The sequence below is a fragment of the Herpailurus yagouaroundi genome, unplaced genomic scaffold (assembly GCF_014898765.1).
Source record: "Herpailurus yagouaroundi ecotype Mexico unplaced genomic scaffold, PumYag 198, whole genome shotgun sequence".
NCBI lineage: Eukaryota > Metazoa > Chordata > Mammalia > Carnivora > Felidae > Herpailurus > Herpailurus yagouaroundi.
The window spans coordinates 35849196-35875174 of NW_024412429.1; the positions used below are offsets into that span (position 1 = coordinate 35849196).

The 25979-nt window shown below is 36.4% G+C and overlaps 1 protein-coding gene across 1 annotated transcript in view; it reads right to left on the reverse strand.

Moving 5' to 3' along the window:
* LAMA2 (laminin subunit alpha 2) overlaps positions 1-25979 on the reverse strand; it is a 395150-nt gene that overhangs the window by 180056 nt on the left and 189115 nt on the right. The window contains exons 28-30 of the mRNA XM_040449243.1: positions 20793-20927; positions 8957-9081; positions 2095-2181 (exon numbers count right to left, since the gene is read on the reverse strand). Of these exons, the coding sequence (XP_040305177.1) occupies positions 2095-2181; positions 8957-9081; positions 20793-20927 (347 nt within the window). The remainder of the gene's footprint in view (positions 1-2094; positions 2182-8956; positions 9082-20792; positions 20928-25979) is intronic.

Here is a 25979-nt window from a genome sequence, read left to right on the forward strand (position 1 = left end):
GATACTCTGTTTAGATTTTCCATATATAGAATTATTTGGAAATATATTTTGCAACCTTGTAGAAACTTCATCGGAATTTATAAAATTTAATTATTTAGTTATCTGCTTATTTCCATTATTAACACAACCATTCCTGGTTATATAAGAGAAAACTTTTACTTTTCAATTATTATTATTTTTTAATTTGAAAAATTTTTAAGTTTATTTATTTTTGAGAGAGTGAGCATGAGCAGGGGAGGGGCAGAGAGAGAGAAGGAGAGAGACAATTCAGGCTCCACTGTCAGCCCAGAGGTCTACATGGGGCTCAAGCTCATGAACTATGAGATCATGACCTGAGCCAAAACCATGAGTCAGACGCTTAACCAACTGAGCCACATAGGTGCCATGTGTATATATATATATATATATATATATATATATATATATATTTTTTTTTTTTCTTTTTTTTGTTTTTTTTTGTAATAGAGAGAGAGCATGAGCAGGGAAGAGGAGCAGAGGGAGGGAGAGAGAATCTTAAGCAGACTCTACGCTCAGCACAGAGTCCAATGCGGGGCTCAATCCCACAACCCTGGGATCGTGACCCAAGCCAAAATCAAGAGTCGGATGCTCAACCCACTGAGCCAACCAGGCACCTCCAAAAGAAGACTTTGAAATAGGTGATGATTCAATTAATTAATATTGGTTTATGTTTGCAAAGAGATCGATAATTTAAGGAAGTGCTCCTAGAAGAACCCTGCAAAGGAGTGGGTAAAGCAGGACATGGAAAAGAAAGGAAACAATGGTATGATTTCAGGTGATGTCCCAGTCTTAGCCTAATTCCATGGAAAGCCTGGAGTAATTATAAGCATAAGCATAAGCATGTGGACTTTTGTACTCCCATATTGGAGGAACGTGGGGTAAATTCTCAATCATTTTTGCCCCTCTTATGGGAGATGAGGTTTCCACGTAGGCATGTAGGCAGGGCACCAACAGTATCCTCTACACATCTGATCTTCACAATTTTAGTGTAAAGTAAGTAGACCATAAGCTATTCTGATACTACAGGTGAGAAAAACGGGTCCTAGCTAAGTTGGTAAAGCTAGACTATGTCCATGGATAAAAACTTTATATTGTTATCAATTAAATGCTAAAGCTATCATGTGTGTATAATATAGTTGATATTAGTTACTTTAGAGATAATACCTAAAACATACTAAAAGTGGTAGTGATATGCTTCAATATCCAGGATACTGATCTTATGGAAAATATGGACCCAGAAGATACTAATTACAACCTAACTAGACAGTCTGAAATTGTGCTTCTTAATTTATCATTTGTATTACAGTCAGTATTCAATTTAATAGATACATAAATACATTATCAGATTCTGTAAACAAAAAATATGGTGAACCAGAGGGGAGGTGGGTGAGGGGATGGGTTAAATAGGTGATGGGGATTAAGGAGGCCACTTGCGATGAGCAACGGGTGTTGTTATGTAAGTACTGGATCACTAATTTGTATACCTAAAACTAGTATTACACTGTAGGTTAATTACCTGGAAAAAAAATATGGTGAGAGGAAGCATTTAAATAATATTGTTTGCTCATTGGAAAGGAGCACCCAATAACAAACACTTTATTGTTTGTGTTCAAATTAAGACTGCTTGACACATATACATCCTGAGTTATGTATATACTTGGTGGTATAGTACCATAGGGCTCAGAACAGCGACACGCACACAGATAGATTCAGCCAATATTTTCCAGTGCATTAAGATGAGAATTATGTGTAACTAGGTTTTTATTAACCACTGATAATATGCACATATATAGATATGTGCACATTCAACATATACATCTACACTAAATATAGCTATGTAGATATGTATACACTAAAACCTAAACTATGTAATTGTGAAATAATTTGGAAACTTTGAAAAAGTCGAAGATGGAAATAAACAACTTTCTTCAGAGATAGCGTATAGATGTAAAAGTAAAAATAGTTTTGAAGGCATATAAACTACTAAGGAAAATGAAAACAAGTTATGAAAATAATGAATACTTTTCTATTGTGATCTGTTACTGTATGATCTCTATGTTTCATGACTGTTCGTACCGTTCACAGTACTGGCCTTCGTATCCTCGTGGACAAGCTGTGCAGCGGTAATCATCGAGGCCTTCCATGACACAAGAAGGACTGAAACTGAACCAGAAAGGGGAAAAAAAAAAGATTGTAAAAAATCTTTTAACCTATTTATTTTATAGATTTAAGTAATTCTATCCATTATATAGACAAGTGAAACTTAACTTGGGGTGGTTATAAGTGCTGTATTTTATAATATAAATTTTTATTCAAAGGTAGGATGTCACAACTAAATAATGCCAATAATAGTCAACAAGTAAGGATGGTTGGCTTTCAATGAATTTGCAGTGCCTCGCACTGTGTAAACATTTTGAAATTTTAATAATTCTATGACAAGCATAAAAATATTAAACATCCGGCAAAAGTGTCCTATTTCTCATGAATTGAAAGAAAAGTATGACTAGAATTAGTGCACATTTGTCTGATAGAATATTACTGAATATTTTCCAAGTAAAAAAAATGGTCTTAAAACCATATAATTTTTTTTCTGAAAGCTCAACCTAAATTGCCACTAGCCTTTGAACACATAAAGTGTGAATAAATATTTCACTTAAAATGAGAGTGCCTTTTCTAATTTACAAACGGATTTCAAACTAAGTTTATTTTAAACACAAAGTAATGTGAGTTAACGTAAGAAGGGAAGGTGCTCTCCGTGAAAATGAGTAAGAATTTCCGATAATTTTATGATCTTTTCTATTAAGTAGGTCTTATATAATTTGCCCTGTTCTCACTACTGGCTGGTAGACCACAGCCTATCAGGCTTTGCCAGGGTTTCTGATCATCTTACCCTACAAACGAAATACTTAACAAGACTTGAAAACTAACCTGCACTAACATGTAATTTTAGGTTGTTACAAACTTCTTTCAAATATAAGTCGAGGATTCCCACTAGGTAACACTGCATGGTGCACTGGAAACTTAGAAGGAAAAATATATATGTATTTGTTACAAAATGGTAATGCTGCAAACTCCATTCTTTTTCTTGGTCCGCTAAAGAAGTTTATGCTGGAAAAGATATATGGTGTATACACCAGGGCCACAACTCCTTTTGGTCAGATGCCATTTGGACCCTATTTTAACTATCTTCTAGCACACTGAATCAATAGTACATGAATGAGTAATAAACTCTAACCTTTGCGAAAGAGGTGAGCAAATTGATCTACTACTCACAAACTCTATCCTTCACAAAATAGATCCACAAACACATAATTGACACATTCTGGCAAGCTTTTAGCTCTTCAAGCTAAAGCTTGATGCTGAGTGCATCTGTACACACACACACAAACACACACACACACACAAACTCCTATGTCACATTTCAAACTGCTTATCTATCTATCTATCCATCTATCTATCTATCTATCTATCTATCATCTATCTATCTATCTACCAATAGATACTTGGAAACAAATTTTTAGACATTTCAAGTGAAACTCTAGAGAGCCAACATAATTAAATTATATTCATTTACAGTAATATATCTATCTCAATTACTATGCAAGGATGTTATAATTCTCCTTGAATAGTTGATATAAACTTTTTTGAGTTATGATACTATGGTGGATTGAATGAAGTCTTTTCCTATATCATGTGTAAGGACTTAATGAAGGAGGGTGTAGGAATCATAACTTACTGGAAGTTAGAGTTATTTTTTCTGCTCCCAACTCCCTCATCTACACTCAATCCTCACACTGTCTGCGGGGTCACTCTGAAATCCTTGTGCTTTTTTCTTGGGGGCTACCTTTTATATTTCCTTATGTTTGCTAATTCCAAATTTGCCTCATTAGGGTTTTTAAGATGTAGAGTTTGCCAGTCTATGTTGTTCTTGTGGATACTACAGAGATGAATTGGCTTCCCGGGTACCACCCCCTTCTCCTTTTTTCTATGTTCATCATTGGTTCTTTAACAGTATCCTCTGCTGCAGGTTCCTATACATCATGTCCTTGACCTCTTCATGGGTCTCCCAGTTCAGTCTTCAGATTTCTTCTATCCTGTCCTGTCCTCTCTCCCCTAAATGATCTCATTCCATCTTAAAACCTTTGCATCTACACTAACAGATCTAAAACTGAGTTTCCCCCTCCAAAAAATACCACTGGTCTTTCTGTAATTCTCCCCCATCTCATCCATGGTCACTCTGTGCTTCCATTTGTCCTGCCAGAAACCACGGAGTCAATGTTACCTCCTTTCTCTCACATTCCACACACGTTCTACCTGAAACTGCTGCTACCGTCGCTAACATCACTGCATTACCCTGTTCCAAGCTGCCTCTTGCCATTGGAAGACTTTTAGCCATTAGGACATTTCATTAGCTACCGGAGCTTCCCTGACTCATCCTTTGTCACCCTTCCCCTAACACCAGTCAGTCTGCTCCAGCTGCCCTGAATCCTTGCTGTCTGACAAGCATGGGCCAGTCTCCAGGCCAGTGTATCCGCTTTTTCTTCTGGCTGGACTTCTCTTCCTCCAGGGAGTCATGTGGCTCCCCCCATTACTTCATTCAAGTCTCTGCACAAGCCTCATTTGTTCATGAAGATCTTCACTGAGCACCCTATCGAAAAAGGGACCCCAGCCTTTTCTGTCTCAATACCATGCAAGTATCTCAATTCAATGAGGATGCTTTATTTTCCCTGGTAGCACTTCCACTGTCTGATATTGCATTATACACCTACTTGTGTTTTGTTCAGCTTTATTGTAGTATAACTGGCAAATAAAAAAAATTATAATGTAATCAAAGTGTGCATGTGATGATTTGGTATACATATATGTACAAATTAATTAATACATCTATCACCTCACATATCTACTTTTTTTTTGTCAGTGAGAACACAGGTTCTATTTACTTGGCAAGTTTCAATTATACAATAAAGTATTACCAACTATCACTACCATGTTATATGTTAGATCCTTAGACCTCATTTATCTTATAACTGTAAGTTGTATACTTTTACCAGCTCTCCCACACCTCCCAACCCCTGGTAACCACTGTGCCACACTCTAGGAGTTACTTTCTTTTTTTAAATCCCACATAGTATACATGAAACAATACCACTTTTTTCTTTCTCTGTCTGGCAAAAATTGTTGGCATGTTTGGCAAAGAGCAAGGGACTCAAATGTAGCATCATTGTAGAAGGGAGGAGAGGGCATTGACCTGGAAAGGTGGTCAGATTGCAGAGGGTAGAGGGTTCCTTCTACTCTGTTGAAAAAATACCTGACCTTTCCTTAAGCAGGCAGTGAAAAACCCCTCAGCAACGCTGCACTGTCACAATGGTTGACAGTTTGTCATATGTGTTTCGGTAAGAAATATTGAAAAACTAATGCATGGAAGTCAGTTAGTAACCACTCACCACGTCACACCCTTTACTTTTCTTTGGGGCACAGTTGGAGGTCATTAAAGAGAGGTGTCTCAGCGTCCTCCATCTATATTTCAGAATCTACTTTTATATCTCAGGAAGAAGTGCCTTTCTTCTTTGCCCTGGCTCGTTTCTTTGCTTTGCATTTTAACACTTCCCTTCTTACCATACACAGCTCTTTGCCTTGTTAATTAATGTTCCAAGCTTTAGGTAGTGATATTAGTGGGTCACGAAATCACGTTAGTGGGTTTTGACTAAAATTTCTTCTAAAAATGCAGAATAAAACTGATAAAAGTTATAGGATATATATGTTTATAAATATATATTATATACACACAAGTTTTTTGTGTCCCAAGGTCTGATGTAAAAAAAAAAAAATGATTTCTTACAGTGGCTGCAATTAATAAAGTTTGACAGTCACTGAACTAGCCACTTTGCTTCAGCTTTCTGATTCTCATAAGATCCTTTCCATAAAAATATCCTTGAATTACATAAACCATAGAAAACAGCAATGAAAACACACCTTTTTTTTTTTTTAATTTTTTTTCAACGTTTTATTTTATTTTTGGGACAGAGACAGACAGAGCATGAACGGGCGAGGGGCAGAGAGAGAGGGAGACACAGAATCGGAAACAGGCTCCAGGCTCTGAGCGATCAGCCCAGAGTCCGACGCGGGGCTCGAACTCACGGACCGCGAGATCGTGACCTGGCTGAAGACGGACGCCCAACCGACTGCGCCACCCAGGCGCCCCGAAAACACACCTTTTTATTGATCCCGTGAACCCATCAAGGTAGGACTCTTTTCCTTCTTGACATTTTCTAAAGATGAACTGATCTCCTTGGAACATAATATCTGTTTCCACCATGGATTGTCAAAACTCCTCGGTGATCCTCACAGTTCATGGCTACCATACGTACTCAGTCTCCATGGACAGCTGCTTCTCTTCTCTCTCATGGCGCCCCCTGCAGTGTGCTCTTACTTCTCTTGCCTCCCTGGCACCCCCTGTCTTGGTTCTGCTTTCCCTTCTGGTTTCTCTAATGTAGGTAATTCTGTCTTTCCTTCATTCCACATGCTCCCCCTTGGGTCACATAACCCCGGGAAATCTTATCCAATTTTAATTCATTTATTAACATATCTCTTCCTTCTGCCCTTCCAATTCTCGTATTTCTATTTCCTGCAGCTATTTGCATATTTCCATTCGGACAGATCTTTCACATCAATGTTAACCTATTTGGAACATAAATTGTCTTTCCTCTGCAGTAGCTCTCTCCTGGTTTCCCTATTTCAGTTAATTGCACTACCATTTTTGAGGTCAACCTGGCTCAAAACCTTTGGCTTCAACTCTTGCCTGGCCTGAACCCCTCATATCTAATTAGTTATCAGTTCTGTAGAACTGCATTCAACAAAGGTCCCATCCATTCCCTCATTTCCCTTCTCGTTACGATTACCTACCTTCAGGTTCTAATTATCTTTTGCTAAGTTAGTGCAGTAGCTTATTAATCACTCTCTTCACTTTTTTTCTTCTCCTCTTTCAATTCATTTTACTTTGCTCTCTCATAACAGGCTTTCTAAAGGGTAGCGCTGATGGCATTAACGTTTTTTTTTTTTGTTTGTTTTAACTAAAAGTCTGCAATGTTTCCTCATTATATAGAAAATTGAATAGTAATTTCTTAGCCTGGTGTTCAAGGATTTCTATAACATAGCCTCCATTCTCCCACTCATTTTCATCTGCAGTTATGAATTCTATTTGAACTCCATGCTCCAAACTCTTACTTATTAGTTCTTAAACGTGTCTTTGTTTTCTGTTTTCTAAGTTTTTGTTAATATAATCTCCTGCTAATTCCACCAGTAAAAACCTCTCAATCCACCGTTTGTGACCTATTATAAATACTACTACTTCTTCCAATATGTTCTTGAAGCTTCCAAAACCAAGTGTGGTATCTTGTGCCTTTGAATTCTCTTTACGTTTAACTTGACTTCTCTTAAGGCACACATTTTATTGTGAGACTTTTCAATACGTGCTATGCTTGATTGTTATCAAATAAGTTATCAATTAATTACTGAATTTTTCTAATCCAATGGCTCACATTTTAATGAACGATAAAATAAATAACATTCTCTTTGTTTAAGTCTGGTCGTCAGAGGGAGATTAGGGAAAGGGAAATAGAAACAATATTATTTTTCACACACCTACCAATTGGTGCTTGGGTGAACAAAAAGAATGTGTTTTATCCTTATCCATATCCTACTCACCTAAAAATTTACATTTGACTAAAGACCTGTAATTCTTTTAAACAAAAAAAGAGGAGCTTGCAGAAGAGAGACAATTTACCTGAAAATGTTTCAGAATGTATATAAAGCCAACGATGAAGAAAAAACTGAGTCAGCACAGGGGCAATCCTCTCTTTATCTAAGTTGCTTTGTGGTTCTTCTATAGTCAAGATAAGGAGCCCAGGATTCTAATTCTAAACAAACCGCCATACATTCTTTCAAAAGCAAGTTCTTAGAGAAAACATTGCTCTACCATGTAGAGATTGAAATCTATAAATCACTTAGCAGAAAATATAGACAGCCTTTGCAAAAAGGATTTTTCATCAATATATAAACCAATGCAGAATGTGCAGACAGCACTGAAATAAAATATTCTAGCTTTTGTTTCCCCTTATGGCTATGTTTCCATGGTACCAAGCTCAGACCATCTTAAGAGAAAGGGGCTGTGATTCTGGGAGTATAAAAATAAGTCACCCTCCTTTAACTACTTTTTTCAATTATTTTCTTAATACTTCTCTGCAAATTGCAAATTAAACACATAAAATGAGTGGAAGGGGTCACAAAAGGGATATGATCTACAGTGAAACACTTCGTCATAGCTGAGTTTATGGCAGAACTACATGCAAATACAAGACACTTATAAAAGTGTATAAAACTATGCATGTGTCTACATATATCATTTATGTCATTAACATAACTTATGTCAGTATTAGTATTTATATTTTAATTAATAAGTAATATTTACTTGGGATAGGGTTTTAATGGAAAAATAAACCATGGAATACTATGTGCTCACTTTTGTCATGTTTTTATACTGTTTGCAAAAATTCTCTTCCTTTAAATTTTTTTTAATGTTATATTCAGTTTTTTGAGAAAGAGAGAGAGAGAGAGAGAGAGAGAGAGAGAGGGAGAGAGAGAACACACACATAAGCAGGGGAGGAGTAGAGACAGAGAGACCCAGATTCTGAAGCAGGCTCCAGGCTCTGAACTGTCAGCACAGAGCCTGATGCAGGGCTCAAACTCACGAACCATAAGGTCATGACCTGAGCTGAAGTTAGACACTCAACCGACTGAACCACCCAGGTACCCCCCAAATATTCTCTATCTTAAACTGAGATTTTGTCTACATGGAAAAAAAATTGAAATCATAGAAAGCCCGTTTGCCACACAGATGGTGCTACTGATTGGGAAATCTGGTAATGTTTCTCAATCTTACTTGTTGCTGGAAGAAATCAGAGGGCAAGCACATTGCTGACAGTCATTTGGCAATCCCCTGACAATTCCATAATATCCAAGAGTACATCGTTCACAGAAGTCACCAGCAGTGTGATGTTGACAATTCTGCAAAGGAAAGGGGAAAGTTTGTTTTTCATTTAATGAGAGTAGAATGTAATTTACCATATAGCTCCCCACCTATGAATACATATGCTCTTGTGAAAACACACACACACACACACACACACACACACACACACACACACACACCATTGAAAGAGTTCTTGATATATGTGTGGGTGTGTGTGTTAATTTTTTTAACATTTATTCATTTTTGAGAGACAGAGAGAGACAGAGCATGAACAGGGGAGGGGAAGACAGAGAGGGAGACATAGAATCTAAAGCAGGCTCCAGGCTCTGAGCTGTTAGCACAGAGCCTGACACAGGGCTCAAACTCACGGACCTCAAGATCATGACCAGAGCTGAAGCTGGACGCTTAACCAACTGAGCCACCCAGGTGCCTCCTTAATATATATATTTTTAAAGATGTTCTTTCGTAAGAGAAACTAGTATCAGGCTGTTGTAGCTATACTGACGATAAGAATTTCTTCTCTCTTTTTCCTATATCAATCTCTGGAAAAAAAATTTTCTCTTATTATAATCTGGGGAACATACCTCACAAATTTCTAAAATTTATTATATCATCTGGCCATTTATGTGTCTTCTCTACAAGGTGCTAGAAAAGTACTAAAAATCCTGGGAACTTGGTGCATGCCTGTCAGAGGACTTTCTAAAACTAAATCAAGGTAGAAAGCATAAATGCCTTAAGATGTAACAATAGAAAAAAAATTAAAGAAAAAAGGTCAGCCTAGTTACTCTCCTAAGAATGTTATTCATCTAATTCTTGCCAAATGTTAATAATTCTTTATAAATTGGAGGACCCAATCTGAAACCAGGAATCTCAGGTCAATATTTTCTTTTTCATGCTTGCATAATAAGAGGCATTGAAGTAATATGCTTTAAGACATTTCCATAAGGAAATGAGAATAGTTTCAGAATAGTATGCAGCTTTGTAATTAAAATTCTCATAAAGTAGAATTATTTAACGCACTGCAATCATTCATGCAATAAGGACTTAGAAAGAGCTACATCCCAGGCACTGAGAGAAATCAAGTGAGGGAAAAAGGTAAAATAACATCCAAACCTATACTAATTTATTTCTACTTTGGGAAGATAATTTAAAAGTGGCAAATAAGAAACATGGCAGCAGGAATGCAATATTGAATGCTGTTTAGTGGAAACGTGATATTTGACTTTGGGAGTTGAGAAAAAGGAGGAAATAGGAGGAATAAGGAGCTGCATTTTAGCTTGACCAGAAGAATGATGTCTTACAAACAATATCAAAAGAAAAGTTGAGAAGCAAAAATGGTCAGTAATAGCTGTATATGTTAGTGAACTGATCTGACCAACTTAGCTGGAGTCACAGAGACACCTGTGGGCTCCATATTGAACTTGGCCGAGATCTCATATGCTTGGCTCTTGGCTCTATTCAGTCAATCAAGAAGCACATATTTATTTCTCATGTGTCTTCTAATGGCCAGAAAATATTTGGTATGGTATGTGTGGTCACTTACAACAAACAGTAATTGAAGTCACTTCCTCTATAGACATTGCCATGGAAAACTTTTTTAGAACTTCTATAGACCCTTTTTTTCAGAGTTTCTGCTATTCCCTAGGGTGAAATCACAATGTCACCATGATGAATTTTAGGCCATTGTTTGTTTTGGTTGTTACAGCTGGGTGTTACATTTGAAAACACATTATGCCACTTATAGATGCACTTAATAACAATGTAAAATGGATCCAGTTTCTTATATCATAGGATACGAATCTCAAATACTCTAATTCTCCACCTCTCAGAAGATGATAACTCCAGATTTTCAGAGAAAAGGAAGAACTCACTTGAGTGTTCTCTCAGCTTCCTGTGAAAGACTTGGCATCAGTCCTGTACTATTTTCCATCCCTTTAAAATTTATTGCTGTCCATGGGAAGTAGTGTTTTGTCCTTTGTCTAAAGCTACTGTCATCCTAAACTGGATTTCTTACTTTCCTGCCTTCTGTTTTTTTCCAGTCTCTGCATTTTTTTCTTTTTCTTTCTTTCTTTTTTTTTTTTTTTTTTTTTGCTCATTTTTCTCATTAGCATTTGATGTTGTTCCAAGACTTTCCTAGCTCAAAAATATCTCTGGGGCCTCTAGTCTTTGGAGGCTAGAGACTCTCTCTGATAAGCATTTTATTGTATTTATTTAAAGTTTATTTATGTATTTTGAGAGTGAGAGAGAGAGAGTGCAAGTGCAAGTGGGGGAGGGGCAGAGAGACAGAGACAGACAGAGAGGGAGAGAGAGAGAATCCCAAGCAGTCTCCATACTTTCAGCACAGAGCCTGATGCGGGGCTCAAACCCATGAATTTTGAGACTATGATCTGAGCTGAAACCAAGAGTCAGAGGCTTGACCAACTGAGCCACCCAGGCACCCCTATACATTTTAAAAGCATTGTTTCCATTCCTGATTTCTATTTCCTTATCCTCTTTAACTCTCCCTGATTAAAAAAAAATTTTTGATTATTGTAACTCCAGGCTCACTCATAAGATTTTTTTTGATAAATCAAAATTTACTGACAATAATAGGTCCTCATGATACATGAATTTTCTGCAGCAGCTAATATTTCTAGCCACTCTGTGAACTATTCTCTTTCTATGGTTTCTTTAATGGTCTAGTCTGCTGGTTTTTCTCCTAACTCTACGGCTACTGTTTCATGGACTTTTTTTTTCCCTTTCTGTTTAATAAGATTGGTCCTTGATTCTAAAGATTCTCATCTCTCTTTTGTCTTCTTTTCCCTACACATTCTACCTTGGTGATTTCATCCATTACTATGACTTTAGTTATCGTCTCTTTGCCAAAACCTTTAAATCGTATATATTCAGCCTAGAAAGATATCTTTAATGAATTTTGGGTTTACATTTCCAAATGTTCCCTGGATAGATCTTATTACATAACCCAAAAGCACCTTCAATTTGAATGTCAAAAATTAAGCTCATCTCTCTGTAAACGGGCTAATTGCCCATTTCATCTGGAGTCACTATCATCTGCTTAATTACCCAGGCCAGGAATCTAGAGGCCTCTCTCATTCCAGAGAGCCTGTTTGATCATCATGTTCCATGATTCTATTACTCTCTGCTTCTTTACTTCCTTGTTGCTACTATTTTTATTTGGCTGCTCTCATCTTTTACCTGGTTTACTAGGACAGAATTTAGCTAAACATACTGCTGCTAAATTTGTTTACCCAGTGATTTCCCCACACTGCAGTCAGAGTGGTCATCCTACAGAATTTATCAATCCATGCCATTCTCTTGCTGGAAAGCCTGCGTTAGTTCTCCATTATCCTCAGGATGAATTTAAAACTCTCCATCATGGCAAGAAAGACCTTTATCATCTGTTTACCTCCAGCCCTACCTCCAGCCACTGCAACCTTTGTGTGCTATGCTAAAATCATTTAGGACCATCTGAAATTCTCAAATCATGCCATGCTCTTTCCTTTGGGACTTCTTATATGCAAATCCCTTGTTAGGGAATGCTTTTCCATCTTCTCACCTGGCTAGCAACCATTCATTTCAGCTCTCATTTTAAATGTTGCTTTCTCTGATAAGCATTCCCTTATGTCTGAAGTCAGGGCTGACTGCTCCTTCTAGTTCAACACAATGATTAAAACATGGTAGACATTTGATGACTATTTTGAACGACTGAATGAATGAATGCACATTATAGGAAGTATAGATGAAACTGACCAGTCTCCTTGATGAAAAAGGCCAAGTTTCAAGCCTAATGACTTCATAGAAATGTGGTTAGCAGAGCTAGATGCTTTGTCGCATATTTTGTATTAGGATTTGTTGTAAAACTACCATGATCGTCTTCTATTCAGCCATTCAAAGAAACCAGTAATTTAACAATAAAATATCCATTCTATTTTTAAGAGCAGCACAGAAAGAGAAAATGGTTTGAAGATAAAATAATTATCTATGAATTACAGTCTAAATCATTCAGCAAGGTGTCAAATGGTAAATAAGAATTAACTGGGGGAATGTTTTAAGAACATATTTTACAGTTGTTGAAATAAACATGTGCCACAAAATACATAGGATCTTGAACAATTATCCACACTTTGCTTTTGTAAAAATAAACTGACTACACACTGAATTATTTTATGTAACCTAATATAACATTAATAATTGGCTCAAAACACAGATAATGTTGATCATTGTTAGAAATACAGAGATTCAAAAATATAGTTGCTGCTATTATACCTACAACTCTATATACAGATCAAGAAAATATCTTTACCCTCTCTGGACAGTCAATCCTTCACAGGGTTGCTGACATACTAAACTTGGTTAACAAAATCAAATGTTCTGGTTAGGTCCACAAAAACAACACATAAATCATGATGCTGTTTTTGAAACTTTTCGACATAGACATTTCATATGACTCTTCTGTCTGGTTTGAAACAGTGGACATAATTTTTTCTCTTGTATAGAAATTAATCCTTAGGAAAATTTTCTATATTTTAGATGGCTAATAAGAGGTTAATTATATTCTCAAGAGTGATATTATGTGTTGCCCTATTTCATAGGCATTGCTGTGCTGTGTCATTTCCTCTGCTCTTAAACACTAGAATATAAGCTCCTAGAGGGCAAGGCCCATCCATGCACTCCCCACCTTGATATCTTTTCATCACCTACCACAATACCTTCACATCGGAATGTTTATCAAATGCCACAAGAATGAAAAAAGAAATGAGTCTAAGTTCAAAATCTTTTATATTAATTTCATCTTGTTAATTGTCACTCATACTTCCACACGTCAAGCTCTTTTAGCTTCTTGACCACCATCTGATACATTACATAACACTTCCAGCTTTATGTCGTCTATTTGATAGATCTCATCTGGATCACTGATAACGATTTCAAACAGGACGGGGTGAAAGCCTAGATCTCATCATTGGACGCATGAACCGAGAACCTATAGCACACAGTTCAGCAACCACACCCATAAAACTTGTTAACTGATTACCATCGAGCCTATATTTTCAAATTTGTTTGTAAAAACATCATGAAACATTCTGTCAAATGCCTATTTAAACAAACTACAGTTGGGATCATAGAACTAGCCTTTACTGGCCTATGATTGAATCAAAGTATTTAATTTCTGTCAGCATTAGTTCATCAACTTTAAAAGGAGAAACAATTCTATCTACCTCATAAGCTTACTGTAAGAATAAATGTGAAAAAAATCTATCTACAGAGACCAGTCTTTAAGGTTGGATATATGGTACTGTCATTATTTTTGCTGATTTTCAGATATGATGTATCACACTTTCTGATAAATTTCATATTGTAATGGTATTCAGGAAAGGTCTCAGATATTATACATATAGTAACCATAGCAGTTATTCTGATATGTTTTATTTTGAGTGAAATTATACTGATTTCTAATGAGCACTGTTTATTTTTTCTATACTTGACAGTTAAGTAATGAGCACTGTTTATTTTTTCTATACTTGACAGTAAAATCCTTAAGTTTTACTGGAGATCAAAATCAATGTTTGATACATTTTACTTTCCTTTACAAACCAGGAGTGACAATTCACTGCTTTCCATACTATGGCAAATTTCATATTTTCATGATTTTGCAAATATTTTTCATACATGGCTTTTAATCATATCCGCAGATTCTATCAGTATTCTAGGATATAATTCACCTGGGCCTTCAAAATGAAACTCATTTAATCAGATAACAGTGTGTTTACTCTCTCTCACAGTCTGTAGGTAGCATTTTGTAGTATATTTGGAAACTGATTCTAATACATTTTATCCAATGCTCTGTAGGTTACTTAAATTTTCTAAGTGTTAATTTAGAGTTGTAAAAAAAATGCTAACAATTCTACTTTGGTAATATTGTTAGATAAATTCAATAAAATAAGGTTTACAAAACACCTTAAATGCAGTAGATTTGTGGTATGAGTCTGTTTACAAAATATAAGGTTAATTGGTTAATCACAGATTCTGGTGGTTTCAGACAACGAAGCAGATCAATAACGGAGATTTCTGTTTTTTCTTTTCATTTTAAAATAAGAATAGTGATAGAGTGAAAATAATATTTCCACAAATTATTTGGTGTTGAAAAAGGTATTTGATCTAGCTGAGAATTCACTATTCCCTTTAAAAAAAAATGGAAAAGTAATACTGACTGGGGGTGGGGTGTAGTGATGATATAAAAATGTATAGATAGATATAGATATAGATACAGGTAAAGATATAGATAGTGATGTGTGTGTTATATAAAGTTGAAAACTCTGTCATTTATCTTTCTATCATCTATCTATCTATCTATCTATCTATCTATCTATCTATCTATCTTCCAACTCTATCTATCAACCTACCTACCTATCTACTTACCTACTTAAGAGTGTCTGTGGGTGTAGGTGTGTGTACTGATTAGTGTTTGTTCACTCACCTCCTCTTCCCCCTGGGCTTGGGGTTCAATATCATATAGGTTTTGTCCTTCCATTTTGAAGAAAATTTTCATTAAGGGACAATAGTCACTGAGCTATTGGTAGCAACATGTCTCTGTGTAGGATATATTAGTGTCTAAAGTAAAGCAACAGCTTTCTGGTAAGCATCATTAGGAATTATGAAGAGAATAGTTGCAAAGTGATGTGGGTTTTATTAAAAGTTGAAATGCTTAGACTGTAAAGCTTTCTATAGTGTTTTTGTTCTTTTTTAAAGAAAGATATAAAGAAAATAAAAGTGAGGAAATCTAGCATAGTGCTAGAGATAATGATGTTTACATGTTTTGATTAATTATCATCTCATTGATTCTTAGACTCTAAACAGTGGATAACATGTATGGTAATTATTACCTTTATCAACATCATCATCACTATCACTTCTATGGAGCTTATCATGTACTATGTAAGTAGTGTTCTAAACCCTTTATAATGTATTTCATCGAACCCTTACAAAAGCGCTATGAGTAGGTACTATTATCTTCATTTTGTAAATGAGGAGACTAAGACCCTGTTAGCATGAGATAAAATGACTGGGCTTCCATAGTCTACAAGCGATGAAGCCAGGATTGGAATCAAAGCAGTCGGACCCCAGAGTCATGCTTATGACCGCTCTACCCAAGTAGAGGGCATTGCTCTGTGTAATGGAGCGGATATTAAATTGAGATCCACACAGAAAAGAAATCAGTATGCTTCAAGTTTCCTCAGTCACACCATCAGGGTAATAATAGGTATTTCCTATTTGCCTCCTGGGGCTATTTCAAAAATGAACAAAGTTGCCTAAATTCAAAAGTTGTATGTTCCCTGAGGAAAATATAAAAATTTAGAGTATAGTAACTAATACTAGCTGTGCATATTTGATGTGCACATGTATTTATTTTTCACTTCATCTGGGGATATCTCAAAAAATAGACTTGTGGCACAAAAAAGCTATAATACTCAATTACTCAAAAGAGGACAATTCAAAGATGACAATTTTTATCCTAAAACAATGAAATTAAACTGTATCCTTTATGAATGTTTTTAAATTAATCATATGAATTAAACAAAGCCTTGCTAAAAAATACCAGTGAAGATTGCATAAGAAAGAAAAATGCATTTAATTCTCACTGAAGAATGTATAAATTAATCCCCTCTCCTGAAATTATTTATTGAATTTCACAGGCCAGCAGATTGGTGAAAGAGTACCAGACTGAACAAATAGTAATTATATCAGGAATTCAAGGATGGTTAATATTATTCAGTTATTCATCTAGTCAATAAAAATGTTCATCATTCAGTTCAAGGTAAAAAGAAATATATTCTTATATCTTAAATGTATCTCTACCTTTACTTCACTCCTCACAAATAAGCATATGACCAATTTTAATATCCTGTCTTGACTAAAAGAAGATAGATATCTTTAAGAGACCAGGAATGAAAAGAAGTTTTCTCAACATGGTAAAGAATATCCTAAGCTAACCACCAGCGTCATACTTCGGGGTCAAAGACTTGAGACACTAACATTAAAATTAGGAGTAAGATAGGAAGCTGACTATCCTTGTATTTAACATTTTTAGAAGACTTAATGCAAAAACATAAAATTATTATACTAGATACAGCTTCTGGCAAGAATGATCACAATTATAATTATTTGCAAATAATATTATAAATATAAAAATAATTGAAAGAAGCAACTGAGAAACTTCTAGAACTAAAAAATAGTGGTTGGATATCAAACACATGTAAAAACTCTATTCTGTTAATGTTTATCAGTAACAAGAAATTAGGAAATACACTGAAACAGAAAAAAATGTAATGTTCACCATTGAAGTAAAAGTGTAGGATACATAGAAATAAGTTTAATATGAGAAATGCACAACCTATACAGATAATAACAAAAAAAGTTTACTGTGAGACACAAAATGTTTTGAATAGAGAAGAGTATTATTTTCCTGGGTTGAGGGAAGCTAATTAAATAGTGTAAAGACAGCAATTCTTTACACATAGATTTAATACCATTCCAATAAAAATTCCAATGATGTTTTTTGGTGAAGAGATTGAAATTGTGAATCAAATTCTGTCCTTTGGAAGAATATATAGTTACATGCAGTCAAGAAATTAGAAAAGAAGAAGAAAAAAAAGGACCTTGCTTTGCCAGGTACCATAACTTAATATAAAATAAAGGTAGTCAGAATACTGTAATAAGAACTAGAAGATAAAGAGAACAGAATAGATGATCCTTCAAACATATCTTAATATGGATAAAACAAATTTATATGTATTCGGACACCATACTTTATCAAAGAGAAAAGGAAATGTTAATAAATAAATGTTTCTTTAAAGTAATATATATTTGGAGAAAGATACCTCCTCATACCACAATAAGTTCTAGAAATATTAGAGTTGGATCTCAAATTGAATCATAGAAATATCATAGTGTCTCAGTGTAGGTATTGAAAGACATGTGCCTGCATAAGATCACCAGGAGAATGAGTGTAGTTAGAGAAGCAAACTGTTCCAAGGACTATGGGAACTCCAGTGTGTAGATCTCAGGTAAGGAGCTAAACATAGCCAAGAAGACAGAAGGTGTGGTCACCCAGGTTGGAAATCCCTGGAACAGCATGTCCAAGGAAGCAAACTGAACAAAAACTTTTAAGATGAATGGATAACTCAGAGTAGCAAATGCTGCTGAGCAATCAAGAAAGATGAAGACTGATAGATGAACACTAGTTGCAGGGTTCAGTATGCTGGTAGAGGTAAAAGCCTGATTTTAGTAATTCAAGAGAGAATGGTGGGAGAGAAATTGTGGAGAGAGTATAAATAGCTCTTCAGTGTATAGGAGAGGAATGAAGTGGTAGAAGTCAAGAGGGAAAGTGAAGGCAAGAGAATTTGTTTTTATTTTTATTTTTGTTATTATTATTATTATTATTATTATTATTTGGAAGAGAGAAGAAGAACCAAAAAGTGATGATACAAGAGGGAGGTCGAAATAGGGATGGGCGGAGTAATGCCCTCGAGCAGGAGAAAGGGCTGGGATCAGGGGAACCTTGGTGGCTCAGCCTGTTACGCAGCCAACTCTTGATTTCGGCTCAGGTCATGATCTCACGGTTTGTGAGTTCAATGCCCACATCAGGCTCTGGGCTGATAGTGTGGAGTCTGCTTGGGATTCTCTTTCTCCCTCTCTCTCTCTCCCCCTCCTCCACTCATACTCTCTCTCTCTCTCAGAATAAATAAATAAGCTTTAAAAAAAAAAAGGCTGGGATTTAAAGCATAAGTGCAGACTTGGTCTTTTCTAGAAATAAGAAAAGTTCATCCAAAATGATGGAAGACTCAGATAATTGTACACAGATGCAGAAAAAGTGGGTGCAAATGGTAGTGGAAGATCATGTTAGTTCTCTTCTGACTGCTTCTAATCTCTCAATGAAATAATAAGGAGCATGACTATCAACTAAGAGTGAGGCTGGAAAAGGGTTGGGGGAGGGGGCTGAGGGCTTGAAGAGAAGGGGAAGGTGTGCGATAAGCATCCAGAAATGTGGGAAGGGAAATGGACTAAAGAAAAATGGCATGACCGCAGAGCAACACGAAGGGTCCATTTGAAGTGAGTGATAATGAATTTATGGTGAGATTAGACAGCATACTTGTCTGTTTTTCATCAGCCACATTCAGCTTAGAAGGAGTAGAATTTACCCAGTGTTAGAATTCATGGAGTGAAAATAAGTAAAGGAGCAGCACGAGAAATGAACATTACAAAGCAGTGATACCAATGGAATGTTGAATATTAAGCTGGTTGAGAAAGTGAGGGCATGAAAGAGGTAAGGAACAATGAATAGGTGTGAGCATCAATGGTGAGACTAAAAAGGCTGAAGATGATGTATTAAAAAGTGAACTGGAGAGTAAAGAGATGGTAGTCAAAAAGAGTATAGTTGACCTTGAGACTGTGGAGTCACTGCAGTTACTCCTAATGACAAGTTCTAGAATAGCACCATGGAGTAAGAACAAGAAACGTAGTTAAGGGTATGGAAAAGTTAATTTCATGGACATTAAAATCACCAAGAATTATTAGGAATAATGGTAGAACAATGATACAGAGGAAAAATCTTCAAGGAAGGAGGTGGGTGACCTGAGGATTCATAGAGAACATCAACGAGCGGGTGTAGTGGGCAAATAGATGGGGGCATGAGATTCATAGCTGGGTGTTGTTATGAGGGAGAAAGGAGGATGATATGAAAGTGGCCATGAGGAGCAAGGACACCTGCCTACCTTCATGCTCAGGCAAATGAAAAGCGTGAGGGAAAATGATAGTTACTCCTTGGGGGCGCTGTGGGAGGAGCAGTATGTCAGGGAGAGCTAAATGAAGAGAATACTAAGTGAACAGGGAGAGTATGTGGGGGATTTTGCTGAGTTCCGATCTTGAGTTCCAGAAGGCTCACTGAAGGGGTTTCCAAAGATGAGAAGTGGGAAATGGGTTTAGCAAATCTGATGTCCAGAGCTGTGTGAGGATTAGAGTCTGGGGAACTCTAAGTGGTGATACGGCAAACTTGAATTTCTTGAGTCCTGATTGTTCCAAGGTGGATGGCAATGGTAGAGAGCAGGGTGTTAGCATGAACAGGACAACAGCAACAACAACAGCAATAACAACAACAACAACAACAATGAGCAGCTGGAATTCTAAGGAAAATGGTTAAATTATGGGATATCCAATCAAGACTAAAGATTTCAAGGAACATCCAGCAACACAACATGCTCAAAATAGCTACATTTAAAAAGCAGAACATAAAATGGCATACATGGTATTATATAAATCTTATTTGTAAATGCATGCATAAAAATGGTAGAAAATACCTAAAAATTTAAATGTTTATGTTAAATCTTAGATGATTTTTACCTTTTTAAAATATTTTTTATCATTTCCAAATTTTAATAAGTTTATTTGCGGGTGTAATCAGAAAAAAGTCCTCGTGTATTTTTAAATAAATAGTAGTGCTCCCAGGTGTTCTTCTAACATGCTGTTGATATTTTATTTCTCGACAAGAGCAGTGGCTTTTCCAATTATCAATTTTTAATTACTTTAAAAAATGCATAATATGGGCAAATGTTTTTTTTTCCTGCATGTTTTATTTCACACACATACACAATTAAGTTCCCTGCAATTTCTCTCGCCTCTGCACATGGTATCTGAGCATGTGTAAAGATAAATGAGCACATGGGCCTTCTGCACGGAAGGCTCAGGTAAATACCTGGCATATAGAAGTTTCAGGGTCACATAGGCTGCTGTGTCCATTACACTGACATGGAACGCAGGTACCCAGGGTTGGTCTAGGAGTGTGGCTGCCTGGCTCAGACCGTAGTCGATAAAATCCTGGCATGCATGTCTGAAAGAAAAGGAAACCAATTAGGGCAGCCAAGTTATAAATCTTCATTTAGCAATACTTGGGTTCTTCAGTGGTTAAAAAGGACTACGGTTCCCCTCCCTGCATTAAAGGCAACATCACTTATAAACACAAGTGCCAGTTTTGATTCCTAATGTGTACTTTTGTGTGGTCCTTCAAGTGTACCGGGAGCATCCGAGACATCAGACCTTGGAAAGGAAAGCTGTCATTTGCATATACCACTCAGTCTGAAACAACTTCAAGTAGTTATTTTTTGTTTTTTATTTTTATTTTTTGAAAAATAGGTTTATTTTTAAATAAAATTGTCATTTGGACTAGAGAGAGAATTCCAATGTCTTTGAAAACCTAAAATCTGCTTCTGCTGTGCCTGATGGATAACTAGCAAATGTCCAATGAGACTCAGGGAAATATTAAATAGAAAAGTGTCATGGTTGCATTATTTATATCGATATAATTTAAAGACGATAAAAGCAAGAAATTCAAAATTCTCCTGTCTTGGGAATATTAGGCCACCAATAAAATTTATCTTTCCCTGATCCATTTTTTTTTTTCATTTTGCAACAAAAATCTGAGAGCAAACAGAAAACTGCTCGCAAAGCTGACATATGCAAAATCAAGACTTCTATCTTCATTCGGGTTTATTATGCAAATGTCTCAAAAACATCTCTGGCTTTCTGGAAGGAAGCCCACAGCTCTGAAGAGGTAATGAGAAGAGTCTTGTGTTCCAGACTCAGTCCTCTTGGTATGCAAAGCTACTGCATTTATCAGATGTTGTTTGATTTAGGAGTAAAAGGTAAGAGTTGGTTTTTCAGATCACAGTGAAGGTTATAAAGGGACTGTTTTACCACCTTGGCTATGTATGATTTTTTTTGTCACAGGATATCTTGTTCCCATTGATGAAAGAAAAGTGGTTGCTGAATAACAGGAAAAAAATATGCATAAAGGACTCTCTAATGCCTCTGCATTCTTTTGGTTCTGGACTAGGTCATCCAGAGTGGAATATACAAAAAGCTTCCTTGGAAAAAGAAAAAGATCAATAGTCAGCACTCTCCTTGCTTACTTTGATTTGGATACAGCAAAAGTACCTCCATTAAGCATTTAATTAAGAGTCTCTTTGCTTTTATCCCAGCCTATGAGAAATTCCAAGAAGATTAAATAATGTCCCAGCTTCGAGCAATCCAGTAAAGAAAATCGGGAACAGTATTCAAAATATTTTGAGTCTCGTTTGTCTTGTGGTGGACTTAATAATATATTTTAATACATATTACATTTTAAAATTTAAATATAATGCATTGTCTTTATTCATATTATTTAAAATCAAGGTTCATATTGCCATTGTTACCAAATAAAGTCTAGGAATTATGGCTGAGTAATTCATTTAAGAAACTGAAGAAACAAGTCAAGGTGTATTGAAAAATATTTCACAGCATGAGTTGTTCCAATTCTTTCATATGTGGACTATAGAATAAAACTGGATTTTCTTTACATGAATTTCACCCTTGGACACCTATATAATTATTGTTATTTTACTGGTGTATTTGCTTAGGGTGTAAGTGGTGTGTGTGTCAGTGTGAAAATCACACAAATTAAGATCTCCTAGCTCCACTTTAGACCTCAAAGAAAAGTTTAAAAGAAATCTCAGAGGAAGAATAAAATTCAGAAACAGGAGTTTTCATTGAGGAATTCTATGAAATTCAGTGGTATAAACTGAAAGCGGAAGGTGAGCACCACAGGTGAAGTTTACCATAACACACACCCAGTTTCTCCTGTTACTGTGGCTCTTCCCAGGAAACATAGCAGGACAAAAAGGAAAACCACCCATAGTAGGAGTTTGAGCCTGAGCTCCAAGTGGAGCTCTGTGTTGAACCTTCTAGGCTGATCTTTGTGGTTTCCAATCCTGGCTGCACATAGAATCATCTGAGGAGTTTTATATACTGACACCTGGCTCCACCTGCAGAAATTCTTATTTAATTTAATTGGTGGAGAGTAGGGCCAGGGTTTAAAACTCCGAACTGGGTCTAATAAGCAGCCAGAATTGAGAATCATTGATGTGATCGTCATTCTCTGCTGCTAATGTTTGCCTTTTATTTTTTTTTAAATTTTTTTTTTCAACGTTTATTTATTTTTGGGACAGAGAGAGACAGAGCATGAACGGGGGAGAAGCAGAGAGAGAGGGAGACACAGAATCGGAAACAGGCTCCAGGCTCTGAGCCATCAGCCCAGAGCCCGACGCGGGGCTCGAACTCATGGACCGCGAGATCGTGACCTGGCTGAAGTCGGACGCTTAACCGACTGCGCCACCCAGGCGCCCCAATGTTTGCCTTTTAAAGGCGTTCAGACTCTGGCACTGTGGCACAGATGACTATGAAAGCCTTAATTTTACACGATAGTTTTGTCTGAGGAATACAGGCAAGTCGCCTGGTGTCACTGAGACATGCTTTCCCCCTCCCACAAATGAGCAGGTGTATTAACTCAGATGATTTCTGATTTTTCTTTCAGTGCTAACACTTGAGACAAATTTTATGTCCTGACAGATTGAATTTCTAAGAGATAGCAAAGCAAAAGAGACTATGCAAGAGTTAGAAACTTAGAACACTTTTTCAAGGAACTGGATGTTATTTATTCCATCATAGTCCCCTCCTTTCTTGGATTTTTTTTTGTATTTATTCTTTCCACTTTTTGATATTTTTGAGGGAGTTTTTCCATATCAGATATTTTCTCTTCTCAGTGAACGGGGGTAAAATTCATGAGAATGATTATGCTTGAGTCGGAATAAAAGAGGAAAGATAATAGCTACTTTTTCAAGTCCTGTCTAAAATCCTTTCTGAAACAAAATGGAGAATTTTAAAAAAGCAAATAAGTAAACACTGTCCTAATAGTATCTCCTTCTTTCTAACTCAAACTTTTCCAAAGCCTTCTTTCCATGTGCAAAAATTATTCATAGCTCAATCATCTTCTGCTGTCCTTCCATTTTTATTTTTATAATATGGCATCTCATCAAAATGTATGAATCACATTTGCACAAAAACGTGGGAGGAAGGAAACAAGGAAATGAAGACAAAGAGAACAGAGAATCTCCAGGTGCAGGGTTACACAACATCCCCATCTCTCTCCTCAGACTTTAACAAGAAAAACAGACACTTGTGCTGTTGCCAGTGGAAACACTATCTTCTGTCTTAGATGGGTTTTGCAACCAGGCAGTCCTTAGTTTAATTCTTGTTCACCGCTTACTACATATAATTTCACGCAGGTTTTGAACACTGTGGTTGCAGTTTCCTCACCTCAAACGTAAGGATCTGGATAACATCCTAGTTGAGTATGCAAGTGCATCTAGGTTTTTTGAAACAGACTTATCCAGGCTCAAATCACAGTTTTGCTGCTTTCTAGCTGTGTGATTCTGGGCTGGGCTTCCATTTTCCCATCCACAAAATGGGGATCACAATATATACTCAATGTTGATGCAAGTATACCAGGAAATGTGCTTGGTATTGTACAGGATCCATCCAGCAAATGGTAAGTTTTTTTTTTTTTTCTTTTATAAGGTTGTCGGGAGGATTAAATAAGATGAGGTATGTTTAGTGCTTGACATATAGTATATCAACATAGATGCCTCTATTCCAGATAACTTGTTAAACATAGTCATTGAAGACAGACTAAAAATAAAAACAACAGTAATTGTTCTACACCGCATCGGATCACAGAATATCAGTGTATACCACTTACCCATACCATATTCCTCAATAATTGTATGCACATGAAAACAGTCTTTGGATCTTCCACATACAACAAAAGTGGTGCAGGGCATCCCAAGAGATGTGCGTATGGAAGAAGAAAAGTCTATTTTCACTATTTTGTCTTGAGTTTTGTGAGTTGATAATAGGTATATATTTTGGGGGGATTTAAAAAATTATTTTTAGTAGCCAAAGTAACAACTTCTGAACGGTGACTCAGTGGACACCAGCCATTCAACTGTGAGCCAGAAGCCTTATTTTACCATGAGAGTGAGGAGATAGATGCTGAAATGAACAACATATGATCCAGAGATCATCTGCAAATATTTGATTACCATGGTCTTCTTGCAGAGAACCACATACTCAATGCTGACTATTTTCCATTTCTGCATATAACCTAACCTGAGTTTAGGTTTGTTTTGGTCAGTTGGGTAATAATATTAACTGAGACAATGATGAGAAACAGCTTCAATAAAGATAGTAAAGCCAATAGCTGTCACATCAACAAATGTGGTAAGGAAATTGGGTCTTCACTTCTAAAGGTAATCTGGTCTTTTACTTCAAATCATAAATTGTACAAAGTAGGTATGTCTAGAACTAACATTTTCTTTTTTTTTTTAATTTTTTTTCAACGTTTTTATTTATTTTTGGGACAGAGAGAGACAGAGCATGAACGGGGGAGGGGCAGAGAGAGAGGGAGACACAGAATCGGAAACAGGCTCCAGGCTCCGAGCCACCAGCCCAGAGCTCGACGCGGGGCTCGAACTCACGGACCGCGAGATCGTGACCTGGCTGAAGTCGGACGCTTAACCGACTGCGCCACCCAGGCGCCCCTAGAACTAACATTTTCAATGAACAGGGCTGTAGCATCATAAGACTACAAGTAACAGATAAAGGCGAAGTGTCTTCGCAATTGGCTATATTTTCAGCAGTAACTAACACTTAATTTTATTTATTTGCAACCACATTTTGGGTAAAAACATGAAATGAATAGCTTGTAAATGCAAATGTCTCTAGAATACCATACATTTGGCAAAAATATTGTAAAGGAATTGCTTTGTGTATTCATGACCCAAAGCATATGTTACTGGAATGGGAAGTATTATTTCAAAACTGTCCTTAGCTCTTGCTTTGATGATTAGATTTTATGCTTGGGTAATTACACTTTAGATTCAAGATGAATTATAAATAAGATGTATAATGGATTAGAGGCAATGGGATGTGGAGAACACCTCGGGCACCTTATTATGAGAGATAGGCCTTTATCCCCATAATCTCAATACTAAGGTATTACTGTAATTAT